The following is a 19,204-nucleotide window of genomic DNA, read 5'->3' as shown; positions in this document are numbered from 1 at the left end:
ATCCGTGGCTGCCGAGAAAACCTCAATTATTTCATGATGTAACACTGATGAAAGTATCATTGGCTCACCAATCAACACAAAAAACACTGTGGGAAATATGCAGAAATGCATATTCAAAATGTATCAACACGCAAAGAGTAAGAGATGTGTAGAGACATTTTAAAGCAGCTGATGCCTCTGTATCTGGCTTTGTTTTACAACACCATTCAATAAATGATCCAAATCTTAATTATTAAGAGCTTCTGGTGACTGCTGAAGCTGTGTGAGAAATACAAGTCTTTTGGAAAGGTTTTATAAATAATGTGTCTGTCCCGTTTTAGATGATGATGCCATGATCTGCATTTTTTTTCTCTCATAAATGAACCAAATATAACGCTTCACAGGGATTTGTGCCATTTTCTGTTTTCATAAAAAATGTTTGGCAAGTAATGGGAGTCCCTTTAAAATCAGTATTAGGGGAACGATGTGCAGAGCAACTTGCGACCTCACTGGAAGAGCAAAATCCTGCAGCTGATCATGTGTCTGCTTCAGGCTGGCTCCAAGAAGCCCAAAAGTCAAATACACACCATAGTCACTAAAGCATAAATGTACATGTTTACAGCCTGATACAAAAAATAAATACAATAAATTAATAGTTATTGCCAAACCCCAGGCACACACAGTACAGGGTACGATTTTTTTTTTTATACGGCTCTGCATTAATTTTGTGAACCATACGTGGTATCCATAGTTAGGCGTGTAGCTGACATGACTGACAGGTGGGCATGATGGAACTGTTTATCATTAGGCTTTAAATCCACCTCAAATTTAGGTCTGAGACAGGATGTCCAGTAACGAGTACTGATCCATACCGGACTGCTGTGTGGAAACGTCACTCAGGCTTTATCCATTAATATTTACAGTCTATGATGCAGAGGTTGTCGTCTTTGTTGCAGTGGCTGTGGGTTCAAATTCGACCTGGGCTCTTTGTTGCATGTCACTCCTCCCATCATTTCCTGTCTCTCTTCACCTGTCCTAAATGGTCCCAAAAATAACTTTTTAAAATCAGCATTAAAGTGTCAAATAATTGCACTGTAAAATATATTAACCCTTAACACGAGCAACATGTCTGATGTGTCCTTGGGCAAGACACCCTGAATTGCTCCCCCTGCTGAGTCAGGGGTGTGTGAATGTGTAAACGTGATTAATTAATTCTGATGGAAAAGTAAACATAACATTAGTTTACTCTTAGGTCAAATAAAACCATTCAATGGATATTTTTTACAGGGCCCTCAAAAAATAGTGATCATTCATATTGGCAGGAAAATGCATCATGCTGTGTTTTCTCAATGACAACATAATGTTTGGACCGAGCAATTAGATACACAGGTCAGGATTCAGTGTCATTGTCTTCAAAAAGACAATTATACTCTATATCAAAGACCAAAGGCAGACTCTCACAGCAGCTTTAGTTGGTTAACATTGACCGCTGGAAAGGGAGAGGTTCTTTTCATGTTTGAGACTAGAAAATGAAAATATTGAATTACTGATGCGCTTATGATTCGAATGAATGCTAATGCTCGTATTTGCTTGCATCTTCACCGAATCACATCTCTAAGGTTTTGTTGTCTTTGACATCCCACACTCATCAGGGACCTCATGACTCATCTTCAGCAAATCATAGTGAATAGTCGAGTCCAGTCCATACATATAGTACATCATTAACCCATGATTATCAACAACAGGAACTACTGTGCACCTTGACAGTTAGAGAAACAGAAAGGAAGGAAGGAAGGAAGGGAGGATTTGTTGATTACTTTACTGTCTGAATGATGATGGTTTGGTTTCCTGAGCTTCACGCCTGTCTTTAGTGTGAAATATTTTCTATTTACCTTTGTCTGCTTTGTTATATTTTGAGTTCCCTCCCTGTTTGACATTTGGTTTCACACTTTCCCTTTCTGAACCCTGCACTCAAACTCTTCCCTTTTTCCCTTTCCCACCCTCCCCTCCTCTCACACATACACATATCTACCTGTCATCTTGGATTGCCAGTGAGATGGTCGTGTGTCATCACGAGCCAGCTTTGGTATTGATCACCAAATGTAATGATCAGGAGATGCAGATGATGGCGCCACCCTCATTGATTACCCGTGACAGTTAAAAAGCATGGCATAATTCCCATTGATTGCAAGGGACAGAGTGTAAAAAATGGTGTCATCTACATTGATTAGCAATAAAAATATGTGGCGAAGATGTGTCATAGGTTCACTGCAGAGAAGCCCTCTCACTCACACTCCTATTCATCATGTGAATGTGTGTGGTATATGTGCAAACACGTGTCTGAAGGGGCTGAAAAGCTGCATTATAACCATGAGTCTCAGCTTAACAAACGAGAAAGCTACAGTGGTGAAAATGAACTTGTCAGTGCTCAGTGTTGAGAGCCATACGAAGAGTTTTCCCACTGGTATCCAGAATGGAGGAGATCATTTGAGCTTAATCAGTGCAGTTTATGAGAATATTCTCAGCACTTAGTGAGGCTAAAACAAGATGCCTCCTCTTTGACCCAAAACATCTGGAAATTGAACCTTGGCTGCCACTTAGGGGATTCATGGAGAGTTTGTGAGAAATAAGAAGTATTGTTGCATCCGTCAGACGTAGTTGAGCTTTAATAAACATATTACTGTTATTGTCTGCAATTTTAACAGGGTTTTCATTGTCGAAACAGGAAACGTCTTTTAATACAACAAATTAGAAAACTTTCACACTAACGTGCAGGTTTTGTCTTACACATAAGCCGTACTACCACCATTAAATGTGTCCTTCTGTGACTTCTTTCATATTGGTTGGAGTCTAAAAAAAGCTGTCCTGCTGGGACAAAATAAATTAATTAATTAATTAATTTAAAAAAAAGTAGAACATCAGAGCCATGGTTTATGGCTTATTTTATAGGACTGCTAAAGATAGACAGGAAATATGTGGGGAGATCGAATGAGGGGTGAATGCACCTAATAGGATCAGGACCAGCATGATGAGGGCTGTTACCTCTAAATATGGGGCACCTGCCCTTGCAACTTATCTTAAAGGCAGCTCTGGAGGGCTTTATTTAAAAAAAACCCAAAACAAAACAAAAAAAACAACAACATAAAAACATGGTCATTTAAATCCTCTGCTTTTTCAGAAGAGCCAAAACAAACAGATGTACTGTTGTCTGCTACTCATCTCCAGAGAAAAATGTATTCATGTATCAAACAAAAGCTTCTCTTTAGGGGCGCTGGATGGCATAGAGGTTATGTTGCCCATTAGCACACTGGGGTTTGACGCCAACCTTGCAGGTCCTTTCCAACATCCCATTCCCAGTCATCATCCATGATTCTCATTCTATTGTCCCATCAATAAAGGAATAAAGCCCCAAACTAAACTTAACAAAGGTTCTGTTTATGAGATCCAGAACATGGATATCGCAAACAGGTATTTGATATGTTAAGATAGTGTTATGATGTCCTGAACACAGAAGTCACACTATATACACTATGTGTGTCCCCTAATGGGTACACGAGAGTCCAAATCAAGTGAGGAGTGACCTCCCATATAGCGCTTTTAAAGCACAATAGCAGAATATGGTCCAAGCATTCACATCCAAAAGAAACCATTCAACTTGGAATTCCTTAAGCAAATTAGTTGTTCCTTACAGTAGCCATGTGTTAGCAGGAAAACAAGCAAATTAATAAGTGTTGTTTCAGGGATTTAGGTCAGTTAACAGATTGAAAAAAATGGGTCTAAGCCAGCAACAGCAGGCACTGACAGTTTGAGGGTGTGTGTGTGTGGCGTGTGTGTGTGTGTGTGTGTGTGTGTGTGTGTATGTGTGTGTGTGTGTTCAGCTCAGCCGTCGACTGAACCCAACACTCACCAGAGACTCCAGTTTAGTCTGTTGTTTCGCTCCAATCTCTCTTCTACTTCCTCTCCCTTTTTTGTGCGTCAGTGAAAGAAAGCAGGCCTTCATTTCCCCTCAGGTAAACAGTCTGCATTCAGAAGAGAAACAAATTATAATTTAACCCAGCTATCTTTCAAACCACAGCTGCGACCAGATCCTACTGCGACACAGCTGCTGGTCGATCTAGGTAATGCTTGTTTTTACAAGATGTGCCACAGCAGATTTCATACACACTCCAAAAGCCGTTGTCCTTGGAAACTAAGCTTCTCACAATGTTTCGTTAGGATCGTATATTATATATCAACTCTCTTAAAGTATTAGAAAAGACCTCCTTCCTTTTCAATTTTTTTCATTTGAATGGGGTGGGGTCAATTCTGAGATTTATTACGCAATTAATTGCTAACCGATAATAAACTAAACAGGTATATGTCCCACCCAATGAAGTACAACAAAGCTACTCTGTTCCTGCTCAGTCTGCCTTCATAAGTCAGAGCCAACTCCTCACTGTGTCGCCCTTTGGCTATTAACAACATACCATGTGTGATTAATCAGCTCCTCTATCTTCCCATTTCTACCTGATCTATTGATCTGATCTCTTTCCCTCTTCATTTCTCTCGTTTTCTCTCCCTCCGCTCTTTGCTCCTTCGTGCTCTTGGATGTCGCTCCTGGCTGCACATCCACCTACACATCTGTTTTTTGAACATGTTTTTCTAATAGTTATGAATGTTTATTTTCACTCAGGTTTTTGAAGATGCTTCATGAAACATTATATATTGCACACAGATTTTTGTCAGGTTGACCAAGCAAAATAATATGGCAGAACCCAAAGGTACAGGAGGGCCCAGGCAAGACCGACATGAACAGGGCAATTTCAAAAGGGGATAAAACTTTGGTCTCAAACACATCCATCCACCTCTATCTCTTCTCCGTATGTATGCTGTGTGGGTAAAACAAAAAAAAGATGAAGACATTGTTTTATTATGGTGGCCTACTTATTTTGAATTTGTGTGGAAGCTCTATAGACCCACAGCTATGGGTTCATCACTGGTATTTTAAGCAAATATACCTGAATCACACTTTGTTAGCCTGTTTGCGGTTTTACCACCTTTGTAACTCCAGCCATTTTTATTCCATTCTTTCCTCATTGGAGAAAATCTCTCTTCCTCACGTTTGCTATTTTTGCAATATACAGTAAATGTCCATGGAGTGCTTTTCCCCTGTTACCTTGATGAGTGTTCAACCACACACAGTAGATGGATGAGCCACACCAGCCAAACTTCACTGTGAATTATAATCACCTTCAATCTGGGTCTCTGAATCCCTGCCTAGTTCGAATGTTCATGTGTGTGTGTGTGTGTGTGTGTGTGTGTGTTCGTACGGAAAGGTCTGCTTCTTCTCACCAAGTCATGTGTGAGTATCTTTTATGGGTGTAAGTGATGGAGCAGTGATGGGTTTTCTCCAAAGGGCTGTATAAATGTGCGTGTATGTGGTGTGTGTGTGTGTGTGTGTGTGTGTGTGTGTGAATCAGTGTCCCTGCTTATTATTCTCCGAGTCCCCTGGTGTTTGACCCGTCTCTCTGTTCTGTCGAGGTTTCTTGTGAGCTGGAATATAATTCTATTTCCTCTGCGTTCAAATACAGTGCGCGCGCGCACACACACACAGACACACCTTTAGGGAACAGCCATCAGGGCGAGTGGTCTATCAGTCACCCTCACATAAGGTATTCAACTGCACTATGTCAATGTCACATTGTCAAAGGCTGAGTGTGGATCGCATGCATGGGTGTGTGTGAATGTGTGTGTGTGTGTGTGTGTGTGTGTGTGTGTGTGTGTGTTTGAATACCTTGTGGTAGAGGCAAGGGAAGGTTACACTCCAGAAATATAAATCTTTGTCAGAAAGGGAGGACGTTGGAAGGAAATTCTGTAAACCTGAAGTTGACAGTAGACCTCCATTCACCCACAGAAAAAAAGACTTGTGGTCAATGAGCCTAGAAAAATTATTTATTAAACAAAAAAAAACAAAAAAACACAGAATGTGGAAATCCAATGAGGGAAAATGTCAAAGCTTAACCAAAGCAGCCCATTGTAGAAGTGTGAGGAACATAGTCAGCCTTATCCCTGAACTTTAAAACAAAGAAGTTCAGGTCCTGGGGTTACAGCTTTATCACCTCTGACAAGCAGTGTAAATGCTATTACCAACACTAGAGGACAAAAACCCTCCACTGGCACGGCAAGAGTTGCCATTGTAGCTGCTGTGGAAAAAGAGGCTTTTTTAACACAACCAGAAAAAGGATCTCAGAAACTTTAAGTAGGATTATCTGTGATATATGAGTTCATGTCATTAATTAATACTAATAGGCACTTTTGCAGCCTTTACATCCTATAATCATGTGGTGTTAAAGGGTGAATGTGAAATCTAGATGTGATAACAAAACAAGACATCGAGCGTACTGTTTAAGTCATTAATCCACATGATGCGACTGAAGGAAGGACAAAGCTTGAAAATGTATATTAATTTAAGACCCTGAATAACTGAGCAGAGGATGCGGTCTGAAATGGGCTGACACTGCCCCCTGCTGTCAAAAGGGGACAACAGCAGTTACTCTGAAAACCAGAATTTTTAAGTCTTTGTTTTTACTCTCTTAAAATGTGTTATGAAAAGCTTTCCAAATGCAGGTACAGTAGTGGATAGAGCTGGAAATCCGTGAGAGAGAAGAGAATGCCAATGACAATGAAAAGAGACACAGGTTGGACGCGCCAGGAGGACCACAGCCTTCACATGTGGGGCTCCCACACCGGCTGCTGCTCCACCAGCGCCCCATGCAGCTATTCTAAAGCAATTCAATTACCAAGCTTATAATGTGTTTAGTGACTTTTTAAGATAACATTTGTAAGAAATGTTATTTTCTTACACCAAGTCCCCTGTGGTGATAAACACAGCCATGATCCACAATGTAGCAAACCCATAAACTGTGCTATATCTGGCAACTTTAGGGACAGCAGCATTATTGAGGGCCTTATCATGAACATATGTGATAATGGAAATAGCTCCTGCGTAAGCCTCCTCACAGGCCGGCTGGATCTGCTCTTCTGGCAGCAAGTGGCTGAACTCACCTGGAGTCAAAAATAAAAGCAATGAAGTGCATTTATTTTCAGCTGATGTCTATTTACAGAGAAAAGTACCATAACTGATTTAGTTCACCTTTGTCTCTCAGCTCAAATGTGTAAGAGAATGGGATGCCAGTGAGACGAGCCCAGTCACGGCTTGAGCCTGAGTTTGGATCTGAAGACCAGAGAAGAAGAGAATATAATTGTGAGGAGAAAGGAGCTGTTTTCATTGTTTGACATATGAAGACTACTCTTCTTCCAATTTATTTTTCTGTAATTCTTTTAACATGTTGAATTTGTTTGTGTTTCCTGCAGTCAGTATTTTATTTCAGATTGGTACCCAAAGCCACTGTGACAGAATACAAATTCTATTCTATTCCAATCTAACAGCTTCTCAGGGCAGACACGGACAGAAAAGAGCAAGTCAGGTGACTGTACAGATACTTCAGACTTACAGAGGATTTGTGGAGATGTTCCCACAGTGTAGTCCATTCCATGAATCTTCTTCATTTCTGCTGCTGCTGTCTCACCCACTGAAACCTGGCCAATTCACAAAGAGTAAAAATCAAACAAAAGTATACACATAATGAGGTGTCAGCAAATAAAAAGGTAAAACTAAGCTAACCATGTTGTATGACGTGGTTTATAGTCTGGTGAGCCAGGGAGATCATGATTCAATACTTAAAAGCTATGTTTCTCTAAACCCAAGCTTTATTGCGTAACTTTGTCATATGTAAGGCACACAGACACCCAAACTCACCAGTTCTTCGTAGTTGGGTGCAGAGATCTCAGGGTGCCCATATGGCAAAAGAATTAGCTGCCCAGCAGAGTGGATGGTGAGGAAACAAAGAGTCTTATTAACCATCTTACCTAAAAAGAAACAGAACACACCAGTCGTATTAACACTACGTATTTTAAGGTTTCACATTTGTCATAAATAAATGACCAGTCAAATTATACATCTATAAACTTATAGATAACAAAAGTTATCATATAAAAAAAACGACCATTATATTGTTTTATATAATTTCATAAATACAAAGAGAGTTACCAACAAAGTCCATCACAGCTAAAGCCTCTGGCTCTGATCCTGCATATTTTCCACAGTACGTGTTTGAACAACTGTCAAATGACACACCAACCGCTGAGGAAAGAGAAAGACAAAACATCTGTCATTATATTAACATGATAAATGGCTCTTACATAAAACACCGCAGGAGATTTGGGAAAAATATTTGCTCTCTCATGTAAACAATAATCCAACATTTGTATTCATGAATAAAAAAAAAAACTCATCAGAGAACCCAAAATTAAGCCTCAGCTTGACTGACATGTTCATGCTCTTTCTAGTTTAAAAGTATAGCAGTGACTGAAAACAATTTGATATTGATCTCCTGACACTTGTTCTATTTTTTTAGTGTAAAGAACAACAAAATAAGTCCATTTGTAGTCCTTTGAATGAAATCTGAAAACATGATATGACTGTGACTGTGATATCTGTATGAATTGGTTTCGTAAATACTTATGGACAATGTACGTGTAACTTCTGACATCAGTGTGTGAATGTGATGTAACATGCGCTGGTCAAAATTTGAACCCTGGTCGCTCGCTCTCGAGGACTTTCGCCTCCGTATACGTGGTGCCCGCTCTAGCGCTAGGCTATGTGTGTGAAAGAAATGTTTTATAGGTAACTAGAAGTAAGCTTCAATGTGTACGGCCTTGAAGTAAATGAGGTAAACTTGTATAAAAAAAAATCTATCTCAAAAGGACATAACTCACTTCCCCAATTTGCATAAAAATTCCTGTTTAGGTCAACACCGTAACAACTAGCGTTTGTAGGGGGGGTCGAACGAGACTTTCTCCACAGACGAGTCTATGTAGGAACAACACACATACAGTTTGTTAGTGAGATTATGCAAAGTTTATAACATTTGAAGTTTACTTAAAAAAATGTCACTGAGTTCACAGCAATGGTATTCAGAATAATAAAAAAACCAATACGGGGACTCACACTGTCGTTGGCCCAGGTGAATATATATCCATCCACATTGATCACAGGAGTCACATAGATGTCAAGGTTCTGCAGCATCTGTTCCAGCTTCTCATGGGTTTGATAAGATTGTACAATCTAGTAAAAGGAGGAATTTATACTCTCACATGATAGTGCTTTTATTTTGGGGAAAATAGTCTACATCATAGAAGTTTTACATGAGTACAAAGTCCACAGACCTCTTTGACAAACCACTGACAGAAGGCAGGAGCAATCCACTCTCGAGCATGGATTCCACAGTCCATCCATATAACACTCTTCTCCCTCCCATCAGGGTTTGGTAGTCCCAACTGGAGACTCAAAACATGACCACATTAGGAGTACTGGAAGTTAGGACTGGAACGTGAGATATACAGCATTATGAATATTGTCACAAGTAACTGTTGGTTTAATGACATAAATGACCAAATATCAACATATCAATATATAAACATTTTTACTCCTGGTTGTCTTGTTTAAGATACTGAATATTTAAGCTGACATACCACCACACTGCTAGAGCCCACCTATCATGCCAGTGATCTCTGCATGCTATATGTGCAAGTACAACTGAAAAAAATAAAATAAAATTATTGTAAGTAAATGTTGTAAATAAGAAGCGGATGAGTCAGGTTGATTGAAGATACACATAAAAGATTACATACAGTGTACTATAAAGGACACCAGGCACACCAGGCAGTTTAAAGTGCTTCACACAGACACACAAAGAATTTCAAACATTTCATGAAGGATATTATGTTTGTGCATTTAAGAAATACGCAATATCTGCAGTGGAGACATGTACATGATCAAAAATGTGCGCACACATGTGCGGACCTCTTCACGAAAGCAGTTGTTTTTTTCTGTCATAATCTGAGCTTTACAAACTTCAGTATTGTGACTTATAGTTATTTACAGTTAAATAACAGTTTTTTCACCGCATTCTATAGTCGTCAATTGGGACAATGTAAAGCATGTATGAATGGCTCTACGAAAAGGTGTTTAATAAGATCATTTGATTATTTAATCATAAGCATATGAATGGATATAGTTTGTGTAAAGTTACATGTGAAGGAGTGATACACCATGGAACAAAATGAATGGATAAAGTGTGCTGAATACCTTCAGAAGTTTGATATTTCGTCCTTCAAAAGTGTGTCCATAAACAGCAGAAGAGACAAGCTCTGGGTTCCCTCGCTCCACATCTTCCATCCACCTGTAGATCTGTAATGCAAGTAATGAACTGCACATTGAAGGCATTAAAAAGGTCTAAAAAAACAACAAATACTTATATTTTTCTACATCTACAACTACAATATCAACATTGTTTACAAGTAGCTTGTGTCAGCAGGTGTACTCTTTTCTATCAATAAGAGCTCATCCTTATGTAACCACAGTTTTATGTAATGTTACGTCCACATGTGACAATAAATAAAAACACACCTCAGCCATGGGATGATATTTGGTATAGTCATAACTATTGGTTGACTCCAATCCCTCCACTAAACTGTGGAGAAAAAACATTTATTTTTGCATTATATGTTCCATTTTGTCTGTAACAATATTTCAATTAAGTAAACAAAGGCTTCTTTGAGACCTAAGGGCATGAACATCTTTTAAAAGGAACATTTTAGTCATAAAATCGTGGATACATAGCAACCATAAATATATACTTTTCTTATCAATTGCACATGAAAGTCTTGTATGCTAACATTCAAGAAATGAGTTTCAGTGATTAGAGTCGGTGTCACTTTTGTTTTCAGAAGTGCACAAGCTTGTTCAGATTCAATTTATCAGTCATGACTTTTTATTTGGATTAACAAAGCATAGCTCACCTGTTTGAAGAGTCAGAGCAGCTTAAAATCAAGAGGAACAAAGATCCAATCCCACAGTTCCGTGTGTTGAACTTGTTGTCCATTTGTCTTTGCTCCTTTAGACTTTTAAATTAAACGTTTTCTGCGGGCTGTCACTGCTCCTGCTGCGACGGCAAACATGTACGCTGTAGTCTTTCTCTTTCAGCCGCTTTACAAACGTTAGTATTTCCAGGTAACCTTAAAAAAAGAGTGAGGCTGACGCAGAAATATAAATGCATGTCTGCTATGGAGGATTATGAGCAGGGATGGTCTAATTCAGTTATGTATTAACATTTATGAAGAGTCACTAAAACTATAAAAAAGCTTTTAGGACACCGGTAAATCTACTCCTCTATAGTGATCACATCTTCTTTACATTTATTGTGCTCTTCCCCCTGCACAAAAACAATTAAAAAAAACAGACACGGAGCAGACAACGGTCTAAACTCTATGTTTTGCTGTGGGTGTGTTTTGCAGGCTTTACTTCTGCATTCTGCATCATTGTGCACACCAACAGGAGCAGCTGAATAAATGTGCCATTCATCCTTGAATGCTGTGAGTGTGTTTGTGTGTGTGTTGTTGTGCCCTGTTCAGACTCACGTGGACAGTGCAATTGACAGACGGCGCTCATTCATTCCAGGATAGGCACAGGGAAAGGGGGACGGATCCAGTTAAAGACATTGCTTGGGTTTTTTGGTGTTCAGTGTGGGAATATTTAGATGTTCAGAGGGCAGTTGGGGAATAATGTTAAGGATGGTGTGATTGTTTGTGGATTTCACTGGGGCAAGTTGTTTTTTATTAGAAAGTTGCATTTATTAGGAAAAGGTCAATGGGTGCCAAGTTAACCATCTGCTGCTGTCAGTACTATCTGAATCACAGCAGGGAGGAGAAAAATGCTATTTTGCGGTAAGACATAACTTCTGCATTTGTCTTTTTATTTTTTCCAAAATCTGGCTTTTAGAATCAAATGTTTAACTTCGTCAGACAAGATGTATATCTAATTCTAACTCCTTCTTCAGTATGCGTAACACCTCAGCTACCAGACAAGTGGAGCTGCTTTCCAGTGACTCCAGCGACACAGAAGAGGAAAGCCTTTATGGGCCACAGTCTCCCAGAAGAAGCCCGTTGAACAAACAGCCGAGCCAGAGAAGCACCGTGGAACCATGGGTCACCGCAAACAACCCCCCCGACTCTACCACCAGGCGAGGATCAGACAGAGAACTACAAGCTTTTATCAGCATGAGGGACAAAGCTGACCAGGCCACAGAGGTGAGAAGAAGTGTATGTTTGTGATAAATTAGATTTACTAACAAAAAATTGACCACAGTCAAGTATTAACTTATTTTTTCACACATGAGAACTTATAATTTTAAAGATTTCCTTGGTATGAATCACATATCAGCAAGAACAATTGGATTAAGGCTAGCTCAGGAAACACATTTGAGCTTGCCACTCTTATTAAATCAGGTTTAGGAACCTCATGGTTCCTAAACCTGATTTATGGTACTAGTTTAAAGTTTAAAGTGATTATCAGGATTTAGAATAAGTGAGATTTCTCAAAAGTTTTGCCATCAAGTTCCTTGAAGTGTTATAATACAATATCATCAGTGAAAGTTCGTCATACCTTTTAGGGTGATGAATTGTGCTAAAAGTTTATGTATTGCATGTCTAAAAGTTTAAAAACCCATCAAAGGTGGAGCTTTAAACTTACAGTTCAGTAAAAACTAGTTTAAAAACGAACCAGGAGTGATTATATAGAACGTTGAGAATTCATCAAGTATCACAATTTTACACCTTTACTTTGTTTTAGGTTGACAGAGAAGTAGTTTTTGCAGCATGCATGTTTTTGCTTGGAAAAGATGAAAGCAGAACATTTACATCCAAACGTAGCACACAAACTATTTCCAGGAGGTATTACAGCAATTAAGTGCTCAAGTCTCTTCCATTTTCTGTACCTCTGCAGCTGTGTAATGTAATTATATAATAAAGAGAGAGGTCAAACACAGGAGGCTTTCAAAGAAGCCTTTGACCAACTTCATGTTTACTTACATAAACATGTAGCAGAAAATGAAACTGACCTACATTCTGAAGTATGAGAAGGAACTACATTATATATTATATAGGTTAATGCTGTAACTCATCTTCTTTGTCTGATAATAACCACTATGAATAAAGAAGGGTTTGCAAACATTAAAACAAATTGAACAATAACATCAGGAGCATTTTTTGTATATTTGGAATGAAGTTTATGTCATTAAAAGTTTTGAAAGAAAATGTTTAATAATGGAAAATAACTTACTTTAAGTAAATTATTTAATAATACTTTTTTATTACTAGAAAAAATAATACTGGTAAATCTGCTACTTTGCTAAAAGTTATCTGTCTGTCTGTTGGTTATTTATCAAAATTATTAAAAGTTAAACGAGATGATTGTACAGTCTAGTTACTCTTGCTTTTTTGTGTATTTTGTGTTTCTCAGTTTTTCAAAATGTTGTCCATGAGAAGGCCAACCAGTGTTTTTTTATTTTTTTTATTGGCATACTAATCATCCTGTGTGAGCACTGAGCAGACAGTGCCAAACCCCCACAGAAAAGAAAAAGAAAAATTAACGGTAGCTGACTCTGACAACTTTAACATTTGAAAATGAAAACAGCTTCACTGATCCCATTTACATAATATCTGTTAATATCTTGGGGGACATACTCAAATCCATTTTAAATCATTAATGAGTCTTATTCTGTTTTGTCTGCAAAAGACACACACAGTGGGACCATCATCCAGAGGCTCCTCCGTCAATATGTCAGAACCTGAGCTCAGTGAAGCTCCACAGAGGAGCTGAGACACTGCAGTCCCAGCAGACAGTTTCACTTTAGAGAACTTGTGACATGCAGTCTTCATCAGGAGAGCAGCTAACTGCACAACACAGTGGCCACATTGTGTTAATGAATTCCTTAATGGGGATGGAGGCCAACAGCCTGGCTAGGCATTCAAAGGGAATATTCACTGAACCATTCCAATAATGTCATGAGAGACTGTTTTAGCATTAGGCCAAACGAACCTCAGAATGAGTCTATTACATTAAACAGCAATTCAACTCTGGGCAAAACTAGCACAGTAAATAAAGTAGGGCACGCCAACGTGGAAACTGCTTTGTGTGAGCATTTTTTGTTCCCTAAGAAGGTTTTTAATTTACTGTTGAGGGTGTTTTTTCTTAACTTGTCATTGTAGGTGTTTCTAATAACACAAACAATGGCCCTTTGTTTGCCATGATGGTGTGACATTACTATTAGTGTCGCTAAATACCTGCAGCTAAATTGAATTGAATTCACCCATAAAGACTTTTTCTTATACACAGGGGTCTACTACTCCAGGCAGCTTTTTATGTTGTCACGATCTTGCGCAATTTGGGTTTTCAAGCTCTATTCTTCTGTGGACAGCTGGATTTAGACATTTAGCCAAATATAGGCGCAATATTTACGCCACTTTGATTTCTCGCCTTCAATGTAAAGGTCACGGTTCCACCTCTGTGCAATGACCTGTAGTGTACAGTATGCTTGTGTGTGTGTGTGTGTGTGTGTGTGTGTGTGTGTGTGTGTATGCATGTCAGAGTGTTTGTATATTGTGTATGTGGACTTCCACAATGGTGTAACACAATGTGACATCAGAGACTGGGACACGCGGAGCTTCATTAAAGTGTGGAAACGTAATCTGAAAAGGCTAAATATCTAACTGTTAAGGGTTCCACCAAGCTAACATAAGGTTTAGAGTGACTACATTAAAGCTTATTTTTCTGTATGAAGGAGGTCTAATCAGGCAATATTTGTCACTGTGTGGACTGGGGCTTTTGAGCTCCAAACAGCAGGTAAAATGTGGGTAATTACACTTAATATACAGTATAACTGTGTTGGAAAATCACATGGAATTTTTTGATTGTACTTCTGTTTTTGAGTGTATGTTATTATTCACTTTGTACCACACAAATGTGATACACAATTTATCCAATTGTGTCTTTAGTTGTCATCGACACATTAAATGTTTTTTTAAGATGGGTTGATTGAGGGCTTTTGTTATGTTCAATACAGGCCCAATATGGGTCAAATGTAACCCACGTAGGAGCTACACAGTATCCATATTTTTGAATGTCTGTTGAAGTCAAATGTCATGATGTAGCCAATCAACTTAAAGCCCATGCCAAATGTGTGTTTCTGTTTTCTGTGTTAAATGTGTATGGTGGAGGATGTAATGTATGTCTTTATGTATCTTGAGGTCTGTCTGTCTATGTGTCCCTCGTACGAGGGTGAAAGCAGATTTCCTGCAAAGGACAACAAATCTGAATTAATCAATCAATCAAGTTCACTTAAAACCAACCTTTATGGTGTAAAGCTCAAGCCGGGGATGTATTGTTTTTAAACAAGATTTTTATCTGCTATACTTTCCACAGTAAAACAATTTATTGTTTGTTTTAATATTTGTTTGCTCACAGGAATGGGAAAAGCTGAACTATGACATTTACACTTTACGCTACACCAGGCGTGAAGTCAGATCTCGATGGAAGAAAATCTTGCTCCAGCTCGGTGAGACGCATGTACTTTTGAAGGTTAATGTTTGTTCATGTTGATCCATTGTTTTGGACTCTGCTGTAGTCATGTGATCCTCCTTCCTCGTGTCCCTGCAGGTTATCAGTGTGAGGTAGATGACCTGCTGTGTGTGAACCGACAGAGCCGCTTAAGTCCAGACCAGGAGCATCTTAACAGAGCAAGCGAACTCTTGGGACAGTTGATTGAACACACCTCTTTGTTTCCTTCAAAAACTGGACACCAGAACAGATACCTCTACGTCATGGTAAACACACACACACACACACACACACACACACACACACACACACACACACACACACACACACACACACACACACACACACACACACACACACACACACACACACACACACACACACACACACACACACACACACACATTATACTCTAAGCGTCGACCCCTTTTGAAAGTGACCGTTCAGGTTCTGACACATTCTGGCTCGTCTAAATAATTTTCAGGGTCTTTTCATGTTGTCAGGAAGTGCTGTCTTAAACACTGTAACTTAATAAAGAGAAATCAGGGAAGTTCTTTACCACGCTTAAAATGTTATCAGGCTGTTTCGTATTAAATTTATGTTACGCTTTCTTGTGTCCTCGTCTCCAGGTCACCCTTCTTTAATCCCCCCCCCCCCCCCATCATGTTGAGTGTTTCTGCCTTTTTCCACCTGCATCTGTCCCTCTCCCCTGCTTCATTTTTGATCATGCCCCTCAACTGTCTCCTTCTCTCTCAGGACCGACTGGTGTCACTGGACAGTGCAGAAGAATTTGTCCGACTGGCCAAATTAAAATATCCAAAGAAAGGAGGCTGAGAGGAAGCGTAAAGAAAGAGTCATTTTCACAATTTTCAAAGACGATGTACAGTATGAGCGTACTCCTCATACACATTTGAATTCAGAAAGCTCATTAAAGCACTTAAATATGTTCTGTTATTTAATGACGGGAATTTGACGACAACATTTGCCATCAAGGCCATTCCATTCATAATGCTGTATAAAAAAGTATGTTTTTAATGTATTTGCTTTTTGTTTTTCACTAAAGCATCCGCTAAAAGTTTGTGAGCGTGCATTTTTAGTTGTGAAATTGTTAACCCATACAGTGTTGATTATGTGAGACTGAGTAACTAGTAGTTAAAACACATGCTTTCTGTTTATTTATTATTGTTTTATGTAAGTATTGTAGGTATAAAAACAGTTCAAAAAGCTTAGAAGCCCTCTGCATGTGTGCAAAGATGTGTTCTGTGAAAACCCATCTGACAATAATAAATGTGACACGATCAATAAAATCTCTTCCGTTATCTCATCATAAACATGGTTTACACATTTGTTGATAACTGACAAAACTGACACAGGATCTAAGCTGTGTGTTTTCATTGTTGGTGTGCTATTTGGGTCGTTTCTTGTATACCTTGTTCAAGATATTCTGTGCTGATGGTCCACAGGGTGGAGGTCCTCCCTCAGTGTGTTTTACTCTTTGGCCAGAGGGGGGCAGCAGATGTTTCCATATGCCAGTGTCAAGAATGAGGGAAAAAAAAGAAGATACACTTAGCTAGTGCAGCACACTGATTCAAAGTTGTTGGATAAAATGTTTCTTTAAAAACATTTACAGAGATATTTCACATTAAACCATTAATCCAATCACATGACATCCAATTATGTAGGTGCAGTAAAACCTCAATGAGTCTTTATGAACGTTTGATTTGATAAAGTATTTGTTCATGACAAAATGTCAGTAATAAAGACAATCCATGGGAAATTAAACTAAATTAAACCCTTTGTTTGAGATTGTTGCAGGATAAATATGATTATGTTTCATTTTAGCTTTCATTCAAAGCCATTCTGAACTGTTACACATTCTCGACCACAGACGCACCCGTTGAGACCTCTGACAGCTCTATCTGCACGTTCAAATACTGTGAGATAAAATCGTCATGCAGTTGATGATTGTGCTATGTCCTGCACAAACGCAGTCCTGTGTGCACACAGAAAAAGAGAGTTTCCTCTGACCCAGATATCTTTCACTCCAAGGCCCCTTCCAAAGTTTGTGAAACAGATGTGGAGCCCAAAAAAAAGGGGGACGTTTGGGGGAGGGGAGCTGTTTGAAAGGAAGGCCAATTGTCTGGCAGCTCTTACAGGCATTGTGCTGCCTGCACCTTTTCCTCATTATACAACTCAGTGTGCGTCTGTGTGTGTATTTTATATTCAGTAATGCTGACATCATTCTCAACTGAATTAACTGAAACAACCGAAATATGACAGGAGAAAATAAATGATTAAGGTGAGGATTTGGTATCATGTTGGAGTGCAAACATTAAAGGCAAAATTGGCTGCCATAATCTGGATGTTAAATGTGTGCATGTGTTTAAAGATAAAAATGTAACCATATGCATACCTTTATAAACCCTGCTTTAGTACCGTAACCATTACATGTGCAGTGTATGTGCATGAATATTACAAAAAAGGGCTGGTCAGTAGTCTGACCTTGCAGTGCATTATGGTCACATACACACCCATGGAAATGTCCATTTAGACCGTGCCTCCTCATGATGGTCAGATATTTTATGACAGTCTCAATAGAGGGGCGTTGGCGCCACGCACGCACGCGCACACGCACGCACGAACACACACTAATGATTGAGCATTGGATTTCTGCTTTGGTAATTCAGAGTCACGTATGGAAAAGTGTCTATATATATTTCTATATTGACTTGTTTTTTTCTTAGTATCATTGCACTGCATATTTTTCTTATATAAAAATCTATTATAGCATCCTACTTTTCACGTTACTTTTTTTTAAAAACTTGAAGCATACCAAATGTATACCTCAGACCAAAGCAGACAAACAATAGATCCCAATCATTAACACTGAAATAAATGATAACATGGCTTACATTTTTATATAATTAAATGGCTTCTCGTCATATAACCCTTTGCTGTAGTTGTGGTGTCCAGGAGATGATGTGACTTTTCTCAGGAGGAGACACTGTGTACAATGAGTCAGGATCTGAAATAACATGAAGTCTGTTTAAGATGAACGATCAACCTTTGTAAAAGCACAGCCTACTGGCCAAAAAGCCTACTTCATCGCAAGGCTCATATGTGGATTGTAAGAACAGAAGAGACCAAGATGGTTCAGAAACATATTCTTTTTTGCAGAGAAGACAATGACAAAGTTTAGAACTTATGCAGAAGTTAAGACACAGTTTTATATAAACAATGAAAAAAAATGGAAACAGGCTCCATTGTTTTTTTCAATGATGCAACATCTGGCATTAGTATACAATGGTATTGGTAAGAGTAATGTACATGCTCTCTTTTTCAATGCAAAAAACAAAGTGATCAAGTTGCTACACCCACCAAAAATTACTGTTTTTTTTTTTTTTTAATTATTATTTCTTTCTCGTCACCCCCACTTCATCTACCTCTCTTTTTTTTCTGTTAAGCCAAATAAACACACCTGGTCCTGAGTATGTGTGGTTCACCACTGAAAACTTGCACGGTGACTCATGTGTATGTAGGGATCATGTTTATGTCCAGATTAATAGCACTTTGCCACAATGACTCATGGTTAACTAAGTTAAATGTTAACAATGATGAACTATGGGATGTAATTGAATTTCTGAGGTTGTTCATCTGACTAAAACAACCAAATAAATTAACAGACATCCAATAGCAGTTACTTCTCTTGACTCAACATGGCTGTAATTA

General features: G+C 38.7%; 2 protein-coding genes across 2 annotated transcripts; one reads left to right on the top strand and one right to left on the bottom strand.

Moving 5' to 3' along the window:
* Positions 1–5,925: 5,925 nt before the first annotated feature.
* Positions 5,926–11,050, bottom strand: LOC306833238 (carboxypeptidase O-like). The gene is made up of 11 exons (XM_079358365.1): positions 10,882–11,050; positions 10,490–10,553; positions 10,169–10,270; positions 9,247–9,357; positions 9,029–9,145; positions 8,797–8,890; positions 8,069–8,161; positions 7,778–7,887; positions 7,473–7,557; positions 7,112–7,192; positions 5,926–7,023 (listed from the first exon to the last, which is right to left on the bottom strand). The coding sequence occupies exons 1-11, from the start codon at positions 10,962–10,964 to the stop codon at positions 6,818–6,820; spliced, it is 1,146 nt and encodes a 381-aa protein (XP_079214491.1). The 5' UTR covers positions 10,965–11,050; the 3' UTR covers positions 5,926–6,817.
* Positions 11,051–11,562: 512 nt separating this feature from the next.
* Positions 11,563–16,945, top strand: LOC306833251 (melanoregulin). The gene is made up of 5 exons (XM_079358374.1): positions 11,563–11,805; positions 11,919–12,168; positions 15,383–15,473; positions 15,575–15,741; positions 16,232–16,945. The coding sequence occupies exons 1-5, from the start codon at positions 11,729–11,731 to the stop codon at positions 16,307–16,309; spliced, it is 663 nt and encodes a 220-aa protein (XP_079214500.1). The 5' UTR covers positions 11,563–11,728; the 3' UTR covers positions 16,310–16,945.
* Positions 16,946–19,204: the final 2,259 nt, after the last annotated feature.

The sequence above is a fragment of the Symphodus melops genome (genome assembly GCF_947650265.1).
Source record: "Symphodus melops genome assembly, chromosome: 12".
NCBI classification, from domain to species: Eukaryota; Metazoa; Chordata; class Actinopteri; order Labriformes; family Labridae; genus Symphodus; species Symphodus melops.
This window is presented reverse-complemented; position numbering and strand designations above follow the sequence as displayed.